This window comes from Brassica napus, chromosome C7 (genome assembly GCF_020379485.1).
Source record: "Brassica napus cultivar Da-Ae chromosome C7, Da-Ae, whole genome shotgun sequence".
Classification (NCBI taxonomy): domain Eukaryota; kingdom Viridiplantae; phylum Streptophyta; class Magnoliopsida; order Brassicales; family Brassicaceae; genus Brassica; species Brassica napus.
In genome coordinates, this window is record NC_063450.1 from 9,834,966 (window position 1) to 9,852,742 (window position 17,777).

At 41.1% G+C, this 17,777-nt stretch overlaps 1 protein-coding gene and 1 long non-coding RNA gene across 3 annotated transcripts; both read left to right on the plus strand.

The window, feature by feature from the left end:
* Positions 1 to 475: 475 nt before the first annotated feature.
* On the plus strand, positions 476 to 2,833 carry LOC106445616 (phosphatidylserine decarboxylase proenzyme 2-like). Of its 2 annotated transcripts, XM_048764443.1 has the most exons (5): positions 476 to 1,830; positions 1,914 to 2,026; positions 2,191 to 2,291; positions 2,366 to 2,413; positions 2,519 to 2,832. In XM_048764443.1, the coding sequence occupies exons 2-5, from the start codon at positions 2,017 to 2,019 to the stop codon at positions 2,651 to 2,653; spliced, it is 294 nt and encodes a 97-aa protein (XP_048620400.1). In that variant the 5' UTR covers positions 476 to 1,830; positions 1,914 to 2,016; the 3' UTR covers positions 2,654 to 2,832. The 2 variants fall into 2 exon arrangements, with proteins under 2 accessions (XP_048620400.1, XP_048620401.1); XM_048764444.1 differs by lacking the exon at positions 476 to 1,830 and having other exon boundaries at positions 1,870 to 2,026; positions 2,519 to 2,833.
* A 5,059-nt stretch (positions 2,834 to 7,892) lies between these two features.
* Positions 7,893 to 9,329, plus strand: LOC125590713. The gene is made up of 3 exons (XR_007326715.1): positions 7,893 to 7,934; positions 8,068 to 8,163; positions 8,266 to 9,329. It is a non-coding gene; the product is annotated as an uncharacterized LOC125590713 (long non-coding RNA).
* Positions 9,330 to 17,777: the final 8,448 nt, after the last annotated feature.

Consider the following 17,777-nt stretch of genomic DNA (forward strand, 5'->3'; position numbering starts at 1 on the left):
TATTCCCATTTCGGCGAGTCAGATATCGAAATCAAACGATGCTATTAACATCCCACATCGGGAATAATAAGTTTCCTTGGGCAATATATAAGTGTATGGGCAATCTTTCACTCTTGAGTTAGCTTTTGAGTGTGAGTTAAGCCCATCACTAATATGGTATCAGAGCCAGGTTTGGTCCAGCATATGATTTCCCATATAAACAGTTTCCTACTTATGTAGCCTGTAAAAATGGCTCATATTGCTGTGGTATTTCCGAAATGTTGGGTTTGGGCTGCTTCCATTGGACCGTTACCCACCCATATCTCGAGGGGGCCTATTAAAGTCCCACATCGTGTGGTGACATGGTCCTTGGGCAATATATATGTGTATGGGCAATCTTCCACTCTTGAGCTAGTTTTTGGGTGTGAGTTAGGCCCATCACATAAGTCAGCAATCACCAATTCACTTTTTTCTTTAGCCACAACTCTATATTGTGAAGACAAAGGAGTACAAGTAAGTTTCGATTGATCTCCATTGTCTCTTTTAGGAACAAGTATAAGTAAGTTTTTAATTTTTTTTTAGATACATGCGAGACAACAATTTGCAAGGACAGACTCTGGGAGATACTGAGATGGGACTTAAGAGAAACCACAGAACAGAATTATGCTTCTAGCAAAAGATGAGGTAAAAAAAACCTTAATTTCGTTTGGTCAAAGGTTTCTGTTATTTTTCTTAGATTTCTGTTATTATCATCTCAAATTTGACTCTCTGTTTTGACGAAGGAACGGGCAATCAAGTGATGACCAGGGCAGGCTTAAGTGGTGGGGCCAGCGGTGCGACCGCCCAGGGTCCATGCACAAAAAGGATCCATAAATTTTTTAATTTTTTGTAGCATTAAATTATTTTAGGTTTTAAAGATAATCATTAGAGTTTAAATCTCCGCATGGTCGATTGAAAATGGGTAACGGGTTTGAATAAAAGTTTTTTAAATTTCTCAATTTTAGGCTTTAAAAATATGTTTTCTTGTTTTGTACACGGTCATAAGAAATAAATTATATATGATGGTTCTAGAGCCAAACCGAAACCATATTGTTATTTGGTCATTCACTTATTTGTTAACACACTTTCATCAAAAATCATTGTATGCTTGAAGGTGGTCAGGAAGAAAACCCAACAGATTCTTAAATACAGTTCAACTTATATCTATTTTTCTTAATATATTTTTGTTTCTTAAATACAGTTCAACGTATATTTGTTGGTCTTTCCCAGTTTTGTTTTTTTCTTTTGGACGTTCAGATTCCTATTCCTAAGTGTTATTTTTCTTTTTATTTGATTTTTTTATTCAATCACACAAAAGGTGCTTCAAGTAGATTTGTGAAAAGCTTAAGTGCTGATTAAAATTCGGGTTTGATCGTATGAATAACGTTTCTTAGTCAAATGATTTAGTTTCTGTTGGTTTTAGATTACGACATTAGTTATTTCAGTGAGCATAATAAGATGTTACACATTTGTTTTGCTTGTTTTGATTAACACAATTGTTTTATTTTGTTGCAATAAGCCATATTTTTCTTGCTTTACGAAGATAAAAAAAAATTTCGCCCCAGGGCCTTAGAAGAGTTTAAGCCGGCCCTGGTGATGACTGGTAGGTTTTTGACTGATAGACAAGCGTCATGTGGGTGAGAGAGAAGTCTCTCCTTCTTATAAACTTAATAACCACGCATAAACTAATAGATTCTCCTTAACAACACCATATTCATTATGTTCAGATGGATGTTCAAACTAAGTGAATGGAAACGCTTATCTACTTATGACGTTGATTTGAATACTGGTTCAAGTGCTACTCACATTGAGGTATGCTTTTCTTTGTCCTCTCTTTTGTTAAGTCTCATGATCTCTTGCTCAAGTGTCCAAGTCTTTGTCGTTTCTTGCTTTAGGTGATTGACAGGAAGACTAAGAGGCTTGTGGAAGAGTTGATAGACTCAAAGATTGTTCTGTCCATGATAGCTATTTACCAGTCCAAAATTTGGGCTTAGACTTATGGATCAAGGTAAACTAATTAGCATTTTTTTACTTCTCAAATGCAACCTATGTGATAAGCTATTGTATTGTCATTATATAGTTTCATTTGTGCATACAAGCTTCGCGTTCTCTTCATGAATCCATTCTAACAACGTAAGCTTGCACGGTTTGATTTATATCTTCTTGATCCAGGGGCAAAGGAGATTCTGCAGAAACTTTCTGAGAAGCATGGGAAAAAAATGAACACAGTTGAATCCGCCCTAAAAATTGCCAGCTTTCTTAAGTTCTTTAAGGTATGGAAAGTTACTACTCTCTCTATCAAGCTATAATGTGTGTTGGTTTGGAAATGAGGTTTTGTCTGTCGCAGGATCAAATAAACATGGCTGAAGTCAAGTATCCTCTGCAGCACTTCAAGGTAGAAAAGGAGATCGTATTTATAGTCTCATCATTACATTCAGATGTGTCTTTCCTATGAAAGTCATATTAGGAAGTGACTAAGTGTTTCTTTTTTAACTTGCAGACATTCAATGAATTTTTCATAAGGGAGTTGAAACCTGGTGCGAGAACAATGGCATACATGAACCGTGATGATGTTGCTGTATGTGCTGCCGATTGTCGATTAATGGTATTTGATAGAACCAAAGGTGTATATTGATAGAACCGCCCAACCTCCCACTCTTGATCTCCACAAACCAGAGACTCAAGCCAATACGATCTTGCTCATCAAGAGAAGCAAGCTCAAGACTCACCAACTAACCCCCCTCACATATTCCTCTTGGGTCCTCTTATATTGTGCGAGGCCCAATAACAAATGTAACAAACTCTATACCACACGTGTAACCTTTTATTAAACTCATAACAACTCCTCTCCTCTCTCTACTCTTCATTCTCCTCTCCTCTCTTCCTCCTCACGTACACTCTCTGTAGCAAATCAATACCCCCATTCGTAAGATTCAGCTTGTCCTCAAGTGAAAATCCTGGAAACTGATTCTTCAACTCGCCAACCTTCATCCAAGACGTCTCATGGTCCGGTAAATTCCTCCATTTCAGCAACACCTCCAAATGGCCTGTCTCATTATAACGGGTCTCTAGTATCTCTTCCGGCTCAATCACCAGCTCTGTCTCCATAGCCTCGGGCAGTACTGTTGTGACCACAGAATCACCGATCACCGGTTTCAACTGTGACACATGAAAAACCGGGTGAACCCGTGATGTCTCAGGTAACTGCAACCGATAAGCAACCTTCCCCACTCGACCCGTTACCACAAATGGGCCATAATATCGCGCAGCAAGCTTCTGAAACAATCGTTTACTCACCGACTGTTGACGATACGGTCTCAACTTCAGGAAACCTTAGATCCTACCTCAAACTCTAACTCCCTCCTGTGCTTATCTGCATTAGTCTTCATTCTTTCTTGAGCTCGTAACAGATTTTCTTTAATGGAACTCAAGAACTTCTCTCTTTCCAACAACATCGCCTCTACTTCAAAGTTTTGCGTCGCACCCATCTCATAGTTCAACAAAGAAGGTGGTTCTCTCCCATAAACTAGCTGAAACGGCGTACACTTCAAAGCTGTGTGATACGAAGTATTGTACCACAACTCCGCCCAGGGAATGAATTTGGACCACGTCTTCGGGTGAGTTGAAGCAAAGCACCTTAAAAATGTCTCCAAACATCTGTTGAGAACTTCCGTTTGCCCATCAGATTGAGGATGAAAGGCTGTGCTAAACCGTAAACGTGTCCCTGACATTCGAAAACACTCCTTCCAAAACGAACTCAAAAAGATCTTATCTCTGTCTGAAATGATCGATTTTGGATATCCATGTAAGCGGATCACTTCTTTAACAAACTTCTGAGCGATGTCAATGGCTGTGAACGGATGTTTCAGCGTAATGAAATGACCATATTTGCTCAAACGATCGACCACCACCAAGATTACATTGACGCCATTTGAAGTTGGTAATCCTTCAATGAAATCCATAGCCACATCCTCCCAAATCTTTACCGGTAAATCAATAGGTTGAAGCAACCCTGCTGGTGATAATGTTGAATACTTGTGTGATTGGCACACCATACAAGCAGCCACATAGTCCTGAATTCGCTTTCTCATCTTGGACCAATAGAAGATTGCTTTAACCCTTTGCAATGTCCGCAACACCCCTGCGTGACCGCCTAACATACTGTCATGAAATTCCCTCAAAATCAGCGGTATCTGTTTAGAGTTTGCCGGAATAACCAACTTGTTCTTATACATCAAACGGCCACTGACAATCACAAACCCACTCTTCACGTCCTTCCCCTCCTGCAACTTCAACAACACCTCCTGTATCTCCTTATCCTCATCAATTTCCTGATATAAATCCTGAAGTTGTAAGTAAGATGGAATTGTCAACGCCAACAACTCCGCAGATTGTATTGTCACCGCTGAGTAATCAATGCGAGATAGGCCATCAGCTACCTTGTTTTCACTCCCCACCTTGTACTCAATGTCAAACTCATACCCCAAAATTCGTGTTAACCACCTTTGATAATCCAAAGTGATTTCTCGCTGCTCCAGTAAATATTTCAGACTCTGCTGATCAGTTCTCACAAGAAATCTTCTCCCCAACAAATAATGTTGCCATTTCTGTATAGACATCACAATAGCCATCAACTCCCGCTCATATATGGGCTTCTGCTGCTCTTTCTGAGTCAACCCGCGACTAAAAAATGATATCGGATGATTGTCCTGCATGAGCACTGCGCCTAACCCGAATCCCGACGCGTCAGACTCCACGATAAACAGCTTGTTGAAGTCCGGTAGAGCCAGTACCGGAGCTGAAACCATAGCCTCCTTCAACGTCACAAATGCTGTTTCCGCAAACTTAGACCAATCGAACTGATCCTTCTTCAACAGCTCTGTTAACGGCTTTGCTATAGACCCATATGCTTGCACAAATTTCCTGTAATACCCCGCCAGACCAAGGAATCCTCTCAAATCCTTCACCGTCTTCGGAATAGGCCATTTCACCACTGCTTCAATCTTACTTCCATCCGTAGACACTCCTAAGCTGGATATTATATGGCCTAAATACTCAACCTTTTCTTGAGCAAAAGCACATTTCTTTTTATTTGCGAACAATTTCTGCTCCCCAAACACTTCTAACACCAACTTAAGATGTTCCACATGCTCTTCCAATGAATTGCTATAAATGAGAATGTCGTCGAAGAAGACCAAGACAAAACGTCTCAGAAATTTTCGAAACAAATCATTCATTAGCGCTTGAAACGTCGACGGTGCATTTGTCAACCCAAATTGCTTTACGAGAAACTCGAAATGACCATCGTGCGTTCTGAAAGCTGTCTTCTCAATATCCTTCTCAGTCATCCTTATCTGATGATACCCAGCTCTCAGATCTAACTTCGAAAATACCTTTGCTCCATGTAACTCATCTAGCAACTGGTCGATCATAGGTATCGGATATTTATCTGCAACGGTTGCTCTGTTCAAAGCCCTGTAGTCTACACAAAATCTGTGTGAGTTATCCTTCTTCTTTACTAAAAGGACTGGGCTTGAATACGGACTCTGACTCGGTCGCACCAACCCTTCTTCCAACATCTCCTGTACTAACTTCTCCATGGCCTCTTTGTGCGCATGAGGGTATCGATAGGGCCTCACGCTAATAGGCTGAGAGTTTGGTTGTAGAGTAATAGAATGTTCTCTGCCTCTCATTGGCGGTAAGCCTTTTGGTTTCTGGAACACTTCCTCATATTGCTTCAATGTCTGCTCAACGATCGTCGGTAACTGCTCCCCTACGCCCTCCGTAATTTCCATATTAAGCATTCCCTTCTTCGCTTCTGTCCTCACGCTATTGGATAGAGTTTTTAATGACATGTTCTGCGCATTTAACGATGGATCTCCCTTCAATGTCACCATCTTCCCTTGATAATAGAAAGACCACTCGTTGTTCTCCCAATCCACATTGCACTTGCCCAATGTCCGCAACCACTGTACTCCCAATATAACATCTACATTGCCCAGCTCCAGTACTATAAAATCATCTGTGAATGACATCTCCGGTAACACCACCTGCACACCCTGACAGACACCTGTTCTCTGCACCGATACACCCGTTCCCAACAGCACATTTAGGTTGTCATACCTAGTAGCTGTGAGTTTGATCTTTTGAACTGCTGCCGGTGAGATAAAGTTGTGTGTTGCGCCGCTATCGATCATCACTACCACGCTGTTCTTCTTAATCAATCCCCTGAGTTTTGTTGTCGTCGGAGAAGATAACCCCAAAAACGAACTGAAAGACAATCCCATCATTGAAGCCTCTGTACCTTCTACTTCCTCCTCAACCTGTATCAATGACTGATCCAATATCTCCATTTCCAAACCATTAACCACCGTAAGCACTTGTAAGGCTCGATTTGAACACCAATGTTGTCGTGACCACTTTTCATCACATGTAAAGCACAATCCCAATCGTTTCTTCTCTGTAATTTGCGCTTCAGTTAAACGTAGCTGTGGTCTCTGATTACTTGTTTCGCCTTGTTTAACTTGCGGAGGTTTAGGTGTCCAACCTGAACTGCTTTTAGAGGACGTAAACGACTTAGTAAACGTTCCTTTCTGACCTGCCTTTGCGTCTTGTTGCCGCTCCCGACAAACAACTCGATACAGTACACTGTCTTCCATCTGATACGCTGTCGATATCATCTCCTCCAAATCAACAGGCTTACACATATTAACCACTTCTCTCATCTCAGCCTTCAGACCATTCATGAATATCCATTCCAGTTGACGATCAGTTAACCCTGTAACTTGTGTTGAGAGATCTTCAAAAGTGTGAATGTATTGTGCTACCGAGCCTGTCTGTGTTACCGCAAAGAACGGCTGACTGGGATCTCTGAACTTTTCTTACTGAACCTCGTTATCATCTTTTCTTTAAACTCCATCCAACTTCGAAAGGTTCTTCTATGCATCTCACTGTTGAACCAGCTTAATACATCTCCCGCTAAGCTCACAGATACAACCTCCAGCTTCGTTCTTTCATCAAAACCTCCAATCCGAAAAAATCTTTCCGCTAAAGCAAACCAACCATAAGGATCCGTACCATCAAAGATTGGTAACTCTACTCTCTTCAACATACGTTCCCTACTCCCCACAATCGAGTTCCGATCTCCCATTTCATCCATTCGCACGCTACGGCCAGGTTCCATATTCGAGTGATGTACCTGATAATTCGGATGGCGATACGGAGGTGGCGAATCGTCGGGAACCTCGATGCTCTTCGACAGTTTCTTCTCCAAACGCGCACACATCTTCTCATAGCACTCGTCAATCTTCGCCTCCAACGAAGCCTCGATTCGCGACTCCATTGCATTCGCGTTTTTCTCCAACTCGCAAAACGAATCCACAAATCGACGATTCGTCGCGATCTGATATGCCGTATGCTCCTGAAGTGTCGACGCTAGACCGTCCAAGGTTATCGGCAGCTCCGATTGCGAATCTCCGCCATCTCTCGTCTTCTTCGTCATCGCGCGCGATTGTCGCGAAGTCTCGATCCAGAACGCTCACGACGCACCAATTTCATTGAACCAAAGGTGTATATTGATAGAACCGCCCAACCTCCCACTCTTGATCTCCACAAACCAGAGACTCAAGCCAATACGATCTTGCTCATCAAGAGAAGCAAGCTCAAGACTCACCAACTAACCCCCCTCACATATTCCTCTTGGGTCCTCTTATATAGTGCGAGGCCCAATAACAACTGTAACAAACTCTATACCACACGTGTAACCTTTTATTAAACTCATAACAACTCCTCTCCTCTCTCTACACTTCATTCTCCTCTCCTCTCTTCCTCCCTCTACTCTCTTCCTCCTCACGTACACTCTCTGTAGCATATCAGTATTCCAGTCAGTGGAGGACAGCACCAGATTCTGGATCAAGGTAAAACTGTTTACATAGTAGCTTACTATATACCATAATAACTGTTATTTTGCGAATATTTAGAAAACTCTCAGAGCAAATGATGTTAACTGATATGTTGCAATACATCCTAATATCGTTTGTACATTGATAGGGCCGGAAGTTTTCGATTAGAGGCCTCCTTGGGAAGAATGTGAATCGAAATGCCTTTCTTGATGGATCTTTGGTGATATTCCGACTAGCACCTCAGGTACACAACTAGAATAGTTATTTCCGTATTAAAATAACGATTCTCAAAAGGCTAAAAAACACTTCTACAGTCACTGATGCGTTTCTTCACAAACTGTTATAGGATTATCATGGCCAGCTCCGGCTCAATACTATTACGAGCCCTAGGGTGAAAAATATTTTTTTTTTATCCTCTAAAATTTATATGTAGATAATGTTTAAAATGTTTTTAAAATTTAATCCGTAATATTTTGTAATGAAAATAAAACTATATACATATCAAATAATTTTGGCCCTTTTCACTTTTATTTATTATATTTATAATTTTTTATATATAAAAATATAGATTATAAAAAAATTTGGCCCCTTAATTAATATTATACGGAGAGGATATGGGCTTTGGGCCCGAAACGGTCACACCGTTTGTCCACTTAATAACCGGCCCCGATCATGGCTTTCATGTCCCTGTCTCTGGGGTCATTGAAAAGTTTGGCGATGTTTCTGGAAGTTTATATACGGTACTTGGTTAAAAAAAATCCTAAAAATATAATAATCACTTTTTCATGTTTGTTGATAGACCATTCCTTCTCAGGTTAATCCCATAGCAAATACTGTAACGAATTCACCGAAAATAATCGAACCCTGGCAATTATATCAACATCAGAGTTTGGAAAGGTTCACTTTACACAAAACCCTCTGTCTTTACATGCGGCTTTAGAAGTAGGATGACTAGACTCTTCTATTTCCCATAAAAGAGTGGCATTATATTTATATATATGATTATGGGTTGTGAGGTAAAATTTTCTAGACTCTTCTATCTCCCATAAAAAACGTCAGTAACTTACGGCCAAGATCTTACTGATGTTCTCTCTGAATTTTCTATGAATTCATGGTACTAACATTTCTCTTAAAAGTTTTGCACCAAAAAAAAACATTTCTCATAAAAGCATTGATTTTAAAGATTTTTGTCGCAAAAAAAGCTTTTTCTCTCCCAGGCACACTAACCAAGAACGGTCCATAGCAAGTTGACCTTTGTAGCAATCTCGGTTTATCTAGCGGTTTCTTTCCGGGTTTAGCATCTTTTTCCTGCAAACCAGAAATCTTTTTCAAATTCTTTCTGCTTTTGGAAATATCCAGTGGATATTACAACTCTTCCTTTGAGCGTGCAGACCTTTCCGCCGGGTTCACTCCCCCGACATGGTCGGAGGGACCGCCTCCGTCCACCTCTCTAGCTACCCATGCCTGCTAGAAGGGCTTAACTGATGAAGAAGGAAAGACCCTAATCCTCAAGCTGTCTGCAGATTAGGAAAGCTCTCCCCAGTTACTATCTCCCTTACTGGTGGCTACTAGTTCTGATAGTAATACTCTCAGTATCCTACAAACCTGAAACCATGGCTCATAGACGCTTACCAGCTGTAGATAAGGGTAAGGGTTTACAATTGGAACCCTACCAGGCCCCGCGAACAGCCAGAGTTAAGATTCCGGCGTCGGATAACTCTGCCTTACTCAAGAAGCATACTCTTACCATCATAGGCAAAGTCACCAATCCCTCAGTCCAGAAAGTCTGGTCTCTCATCCCTTTTTTCACTGAACATTGGAAGACAGAGGTGAAACCAATGGGCTCAGACCTTGGCCAAGGTCTTTTCCAATTTCAGTTCGCTCTGGAGTCAGATCTCTTAGCGGTTCTGGAGCAGCGACCTTTCCACTATGCTAAATGGATGATTATCCTTGAGAGATGGCAGCCAACTACATCACCAGACTTCCCATCTTTAATACCATTCTGGATTAAGGTCCAAGGAATCCCTGTCCATTTGTGGACAGAGGCGACGATACGTACCATTGGAGAAAACATTGGAATCTATGATACATCGGAGATTACGTCCCTTGTATTCCGAATGAAAGTCCACATCAATGGTCGGCTCCCACTCATCAAACAAACCGTAGTGGAATTCTCGGAGGAAGAAGAGGTCACGGCCACTCTAGTTTATGAAAAACTAGAGAAACATTGCACTGTCTGCGGTCGTCTGGATCACGAACTCAGAGACTGTCTGGAACTCAAAGCTCAGAAGAGAGCGGAAGCAGCACGCCAACTTGCGGGAAAAGATCCACCACCAATTCAATCCTCAGTGAACCACCACACGGGGAGCGATAGGGAAACCTCTAACAACAGGGTCTCCTCTAGATCTCAAAATATCCCGCCACACTACGAGAGAAGAAGAGATGTCACCCATGACAATACTTCTCATCAGACGTACAAAAGATCTCGGGATTTCCTGAAAGATAGACTAAGTGGTGGTTACCACAGAGAACCTCTAGCCTACAAAAGATCCCGCTATGAAGCACCTAGGGACAGAGGAGAGACTCTCCTCTCTAGAGGTAAAGCAAATAAAAGGCAGATGGAGTATAGAGAAGTAATCAGGGGCAACTCCCCAAAATCCCCCCCCCCCATTAAAGGAAATTTATACTCTAAGGAGCAGAGGGAGGCCAGTCCAAGAACAGAGAGGAAACAACAAACTATGGGAGAAACTCAAAGACGGGAAAGATCAAGCTCTTCAAGGAGTGTAAATGAGACTCCTGCTAGGGGGGTTCCCCTTCAGGAGGGATCACCTCAGTTACTGCAACAAATCCCTCACGAAGCCCTTGAGGGAGCTATGGAAGAAGTTAGAGATGTCATGACAAAGTACACCAATTGTGTTGATCCTACCGAAAGAGCGGCGCGTCAAGAGAGATTTAGACTAGCAGAAGAAGAAGGGGAGGTTGAGGAAGCAGCTACAAATATGCTCCTGGCGGAGTTAGCTAGCCATGAGATGACCCCTTTAGAGGAACCAACAACTGTAAGCCCCCGGGTTCCGGCTCTCCAATGGCTCGGGCCCTCGATAGAGACTGCTCCACCTGAGATGGCAGAACCGATCTTAAAACGCAAACCTGGTCGACCACCAGGGCCAAGAAGAATTCAGAGTAGTCCAAAAACGCTCCAGGGCTCCTGCTCAAAGAAGAGGAAGACCCAACAGACCAAACCGCCTTTGGCTAGAAGAAAGCTGAGTACAGCTCGTGGCAGCGGTGGTACTGGGGCAGTGGGTAAAGCTTCTCGCAGGGATGAACCGCAAAGATCAGGAACGCGAAGCTCAGATAACCAACCCCTCTGCAATCTCATTCCACTAGCCCGCAAGAGGAAGACGGATTTTCACAATCCGTCAACTCTCGGTCCTTAAAAATTGTAAGTTGGAACGTTCGAGGGTTAGGGAATCCCTCGACGGTCCAACATCTGAAGGATATCAAGCATGATATTGATCCGGATATCCTCTTTCTCTCTGAAACAAAAAATCCCAACGAGTTTGTAATGAAGAAACTTGAGCAGCTAGGCTTTGATTTTTTTGAGATCGTTTCCCCAATGGGGCATGGTGCGGGAGGTTTAGCTTTACTCTGGAAGGAAAGAGTTAAAGTGGAAGTCATTGAAGCAAATGCTAACCTGATCGATACGGTAGTGGAATATGAGGGCAAGAGCTTCTTCTCCTCGTTCGTGTATGCTGACACAGACTATATTAAGCGCCGCGAGTTGTGGACTTATTTGATATCAGTATCAGATGCTAGAGATGCCCCCTGGTTCATTACAGGAGATTTCAATGACATTTTAAATGAAACTGAGAAAGAGGGGGGACTACAAAGACCTGAAAGCTCCTACAATGATCTTCGAACCTTTTACTCAGAAGGAGACCTATATGATCTTCAGTACTCGGGGGATCCTCTCTCTTGGCGAGGGCAGCGAGGTGATTATTTGGTCCGATGTAGGCTTGATAGAGCTGCTGCCAACTCCAATTGGGCAGAGCGCTTCCCTACAGCCAGAAGCGTGTATCTTACATACGAAGGAAGTGATCATAAACCTATTGCCTCCATTTTCGAACCTGAGAAGAAACGGAGAAGGGGCGTCTTTCGTTTTGATCGACGACTGCGAGATAACCCTGAAGTTCAGGAACTGATCAAAACCACGTGGAGGGAAGCTCGTAATAAGTCAGTCACCCAGCGTATAGCCCTTACCCGAAGCGCAATCTCCTACTGGAGTAAGAAGCAACAACGTAACAGTAGACTTGCTATCGATAAGATGAAGGAGGCTCTGGAAGCAGCCGAAACGGACATGGCAAATGATACAAACCTCATCCAGAAAATTACCTCTGAACTGCAAGAAGCCTACAGGAAAGAAGAAGAGTATTGGAAACAGAGAAGTCGCTTACTGTGGCTCCGATTGGGAGATAGAAACTCAGGCTTCTTTCATGCTATTACCAGAAATCGTAAGCGGATCAATGCCTTCTCTGTTCTCGAGGATGCATCAGGAGAGTTGGTTTACACGGAGGACAAAATCAGCAAAGCTATAGTGAATTATTTCCAGACATTATTCACTACTGGCCACGGAGACAGCAGAGAGATAGTCGAGGAAGCACTCCAGCCAATTATCTCTGATCCTGAGAATGAGCAACTGATTAGCCCCCCCACGTCGCAAGAGATTAAGGATGCAGTCTTCTCGATTCACTCCGACAAAGCGCCCGGACCCGATGGGTTCTCAGCTAGTTTTTTCCATTCCAATTGGGATTCCATTGGAAAGGAAATTGTGGAGGAGATACAAGCTTTCTTTGCTACTGGTTCTCTCCCGAACAGAGTAAATGAGACCTTTATCCGATTGATACCGAAGATACAGTCTCCGAAATCAGTGGCTGACTATCGACCGATAGCCCTGTGCAATGTATACTACAAAATTATCTCTAAGTTGCTATCCAAGAGACTGCAGCCTCTGCTTCCATCTATTGTCTCAGAAAACCAGTCCGCTTTTGTTGCCGGTAGAGCCATCTCAGATAATGTCTTAATCACGCATGAGGTTTTGCACTATCTGAAGACTTCTGACGCTGAGAAGAGATGCTCAATGGCGGTCAAGACCGACATGAGCAAAGCCTATGACAGATTAGAGTGGAACTTTATTGAGCATGTTCTGCTGAGATTGGGGTTTCATCGCCGATGGGTTACTTTGATCATGGCTTGCGTGACTTCAGTTACATACGCCTTCCTCATCAACGGCTCGCCTAGAGGAAGAGTTAAACCGAGTAGGGGAATCCGGCAAGGAGACCCACTCTCACCATACATCTTCATATTGTGTAGTGAAGTTCTCTCGGGACTATGTAACAAAGCCCAAGCAAATGGTCGTCTAAAAGGAATCCGGATGCGCTGAAAGGAAGGGTTGCAGACATATTGCAAATTCATGGTGAGGGAGGAGTTGGCAAGTATCTCGGCCTCCCCGAGCACTTTGGGCGCAAAAAGAAAGATCTCTTCAACTCAATAGTTAGTAGAATTGAACAAAAGGCAAAGAGCTGGGCTAATCGGAAACTCTCTACCGCTGGAAAGTTAACGATGCTACAGAGTGTCCTCTCACCCATTCCTTCATACTCCATGACATGCTTTAAGCTTCCTGCATCACTGATTAGAAGAATCCAATCGGCCCTCACCCGCTTTTGGTGGGATGGACCGGATGGGAATAAGAAGATGGCTTGGGTGTCGTGGGACAAAATGAAACAACCTAAATCTCTGGGTGGACTGGGGGTGAGAGACTTTGAATGTTTTAATGATGATTTCCTGGCCAAGCTTAGCTGGCGGCTCATCAATAACCCCTCTTGCCTGCTCAGTAGAGTTTTGTTTGGCAAATATTGTCATGAGGAAAGCTTTCTTACAGTGCAACAAGCTTCATCGGTCTCCCACGGGTGGCATGGGATCCTGGTAGGGAGAAATTTGGCGCTTAAGCATGCGGGTTGGGTGATTGGTGACGGTGCTTCAGTTGGAGTTTGGGACGATGCATGGCTGAGTCTCACCCAACAGGAGCGACCAATGGGACCAGCAAATGAAGACAGCTTATCCCTTACAGTGTCAGACCTTTTCCTGCCAAACACGCGGGAATGGGACAGCGAAGCTATTCGACGATGGATCCCCTTTGAAGAGGAGAGAATCAAGCTCATTAAACCGAGTACTAACGGGGCTCCGGATAAGCTGGTTTGGCTGAAGACAAAATCTGGCGCTTTCACTACTAAGTCAGGTTACTACGCCGCCCTGGAAGAATGTGATGATGGCCAGTTTGCTAACTCAACTCTGAGTAACTGGCATAGAGATGTGTGGAGGCTACCAGTGGCGCCAAAGGTTAAGCTCTTCCTATGGAAGATCTTTCAAGGAGCTCTAGCAGTAGGAGAGAGACTGGTGGCACGCCATATAAACGTTGATCAACACTGCAAAAGATGCAATGAGATTGAATCTACGAATCATCTTCTTCTTCATTGCAGGTTTGCTAAGAAGGTTTGGGAGTTGGCTCCGCTTAGCACAGGCTTTGACCTTAGAGGATTGGTAGATTTGGCAGAGTTGTGGCCCGACCTTTGTAGAGTAGTCTCACTTCCCCCAGTCGGCCTACAAGCTGGGTCTTTGGTCCCATGGATTTTATGGGCGATCTGGATAGCCAGGATCAACCTGATTTTCAATAACAAGACATCAACCCCGGAAGAAACTATTACCAAGGCGGTGGTTATGGCCCGAGAATGGTTCCTGTCCCAGGAAAAGGTGACACCACGTAAGAAGGCAATACCCCTTCCTCTGAGGCTACCGGAAGGAACTACAGTAGTTGCGGTTGATGCGGCGTGGAGGGGTGACTCGAATACAGCAGGATTCGGCTGGGTTATGAAGCATACAGGTAGTAAGGTTCAGTTTGAAACTGCATCGAGATCAGTCAGATCTCCGCTTAGTGCTGAGGGCTTGGCCCTTCGAGCTGCGATTATGAAGTGTAAAGAGTTGGGAATCCAGCAGGTTATCTTCGAGTCTGACTCTACTCAACTGGTAGCAGCGCTCAAGCCGCAGTCGGCACCTCCGGAACTGTATGGAATAGTTGCGGATATCCTCCATTGTGCTGTTTCTTTCAAATTCTGTTCTTTTATTTGGATTCCTCGTAGCAGGAACAGTGAGGCCGATGTGTTGGCAAAACATGCTCTGTTTTCTGAAAACTCTGTTTTGTACTCTTTGGGGTTTTAAGTTCTAGCTAATGAAGTTTGTGTTACAAAAAATTAAAGATTTTTGTCTCTTCTCTAACATGAAAACAAACATCTGGTTTATGGGAAGAAAGCTGTGATTTTGTTGAATTATGATCGAACAGAGAGAGACGCAAGGCTTGCATTGCAAACAACGATGACCAATATTGGCTTGGCTTTTGATTGGCTTGGCTTTTGATTTTGTTACTTATCAAAACTCGATTTTCCAATTCCATGTTGGAAAAAGATAAAATATAAACAATAGTCACAGTTATTCTTGATTCTTAAATTTTATGATGTAGTATGTGTTACATATAAAATCGGATTCCTTTTGCTTAAGGTATAATAATCCAATGAAACCTCATGTGTTCAATAGAAAGCAAGAGATAAACGATGAATGAATTCTCAAACTACCACTAGCCAAAGTTTTTGACTCAAGTAAAGACATTTCATCATGAGAGTTGTTTTGGAGTGTTTGTATGTTTTGATATTCTGAAAAGAAAACAATTCGGAGAGTTCCTTCAGCCAAACAAAGAATAAAACCTTTTAGGAGAAAAATATTACAACAAATTATATTAAGTTTGTGTTGTTGCTAAACGTAACACATATGATTATAATTATATCTCAATTTCAGATGCACCTTCAGTTGCAAACTCTGCATTATTTAAAATAACCTTCCCTCGAACTCAAAGAAACCACCACAACAAAAAACTAACCGCAACACATATAAAACCACAAACATTTTTTAAAAACAAATTTAAAGAAACAACAAACATATAATCGTACCTTCGCAATATGCCATTTGAACACTAAAAATAAAATAAAAATCATAAACTCACCACAACGTATTCTAGCCACACAAAGCGACCTAAGGTTTACCAAAAAGAAAACCCACGAAACACATAATACACAATTCTACTCACAATCACATCTACTGCACAGTTTCAATAACTTCACAAACTACAGCATCTCCTTAGCACTTATTTGATTTATATACTAATAACTACGTACATAATCACAACAAACCCCATAAACCTCAACTTAAAAGCGCTAATAACACTAATGGTTAATTAAATCAATACGGAGATAAGCCATGAAAATAACAACAAATATGAATTATTTGGTCATTTTTATATCAACCTAACCGAGTTGTTTCGCCTGTAAATCCCAATCTTCACCATTATAGATAACATCGGAGAACAAATATATATAAAATAAAACAAACGGCAAAGTCTCATACGCAAAACAACACAACACAATATATCAATAACATATCTGGCTCCGCGCTTGCGCGGAGGCCTATGCCCCCAGTTTTTATAATAATGTTTGTTCATTAAATGGTATTAACATTTTGCAACACAACAATCTTTATCGATTTTAAAATGACGAATACAAATGTTGGTTTCTTAAATATATCATCGTTGTTGAAGAGTTAACGTATTACAACTCATTTTAATTATTTTTAAGACTTCATATGCACAAAAGGAAATTAAGTTTTGCGGCTGACACAAATCACCAAAACCAAATAGGCTACATCGATTTTATAATGACGAAAACGGATTAGGTTTTCTGCTCTCGATTTGTTTATTATTGACTCTCAATAAGTGATTTCATTTTCTACCTCTATTAAATTGTACTTTCTTTTTCGTCTATGTTTCATTGATATGAGTTTAGTTTCTTTTTTAAAATTCTTCTATGAATTCGGTGAATTACATAAGTGTCAATTTAAAAAGATAGACATTTGTAAAAATTAGTTCTACTCCAGATACATATCTAAGAATAAATTTTTGAAGAAAATCACCGGCAAACTCTATTAACAGGTTAGTGTTCAAATCTAATATATCAAGTTGTTATATAACATAACCGCGGACTCGAAATATAAATGTCAATCTAGTATATATTCACCAGTTCGGTCTAAAAATCATATAATTCTACAACAACAAAACAAATTACTTATTTTATTAGCCTACACTTTTGAGGTTTAGTTACTTAAGAGTACACAGATAAAAAATATATATAATACTTTACCATTCTAGTACATGTAAACTCTGTATAAAATAATAACTGTTTGATTTATTAAATGATAAACCAAAAAACTTATAATAAATAGTTCAAATCTCTCATTTTTACAATTATAATAGCTATATAAGGTATTAGGGAGAAACAAATATTAGACGAATGATCAAATCTCTCATTATTTGAACAAACTCAAAAGGAGGTGATTGGAATCTTGTCATGATATTAAAAAAAAATAGGAATAAAAATTAAGACTAAATTATTTAATCTGAATGAAATAATATATATAGTGCTTCCAATATTAAGAATAACTTTGATTTGAAGAAGTGTGCTTCTAGGATTGTCAGGATCAAATAAGATGTTAGAAACCACCTATTTAAAAAATAATTTGTATATGTAAAAGTATATACATTAAAGTAAGCACATAAATTAAAACCAATACCTTTTGTTTATTTACAATCAAATTTTTGGTAAATAAATCAAAACAATCATTTTATTTACTTTATATGGTATACATTAAAATTAGTGATATTGAGATAGATATATACTATATTTTAATATAATTATTTATTATTGA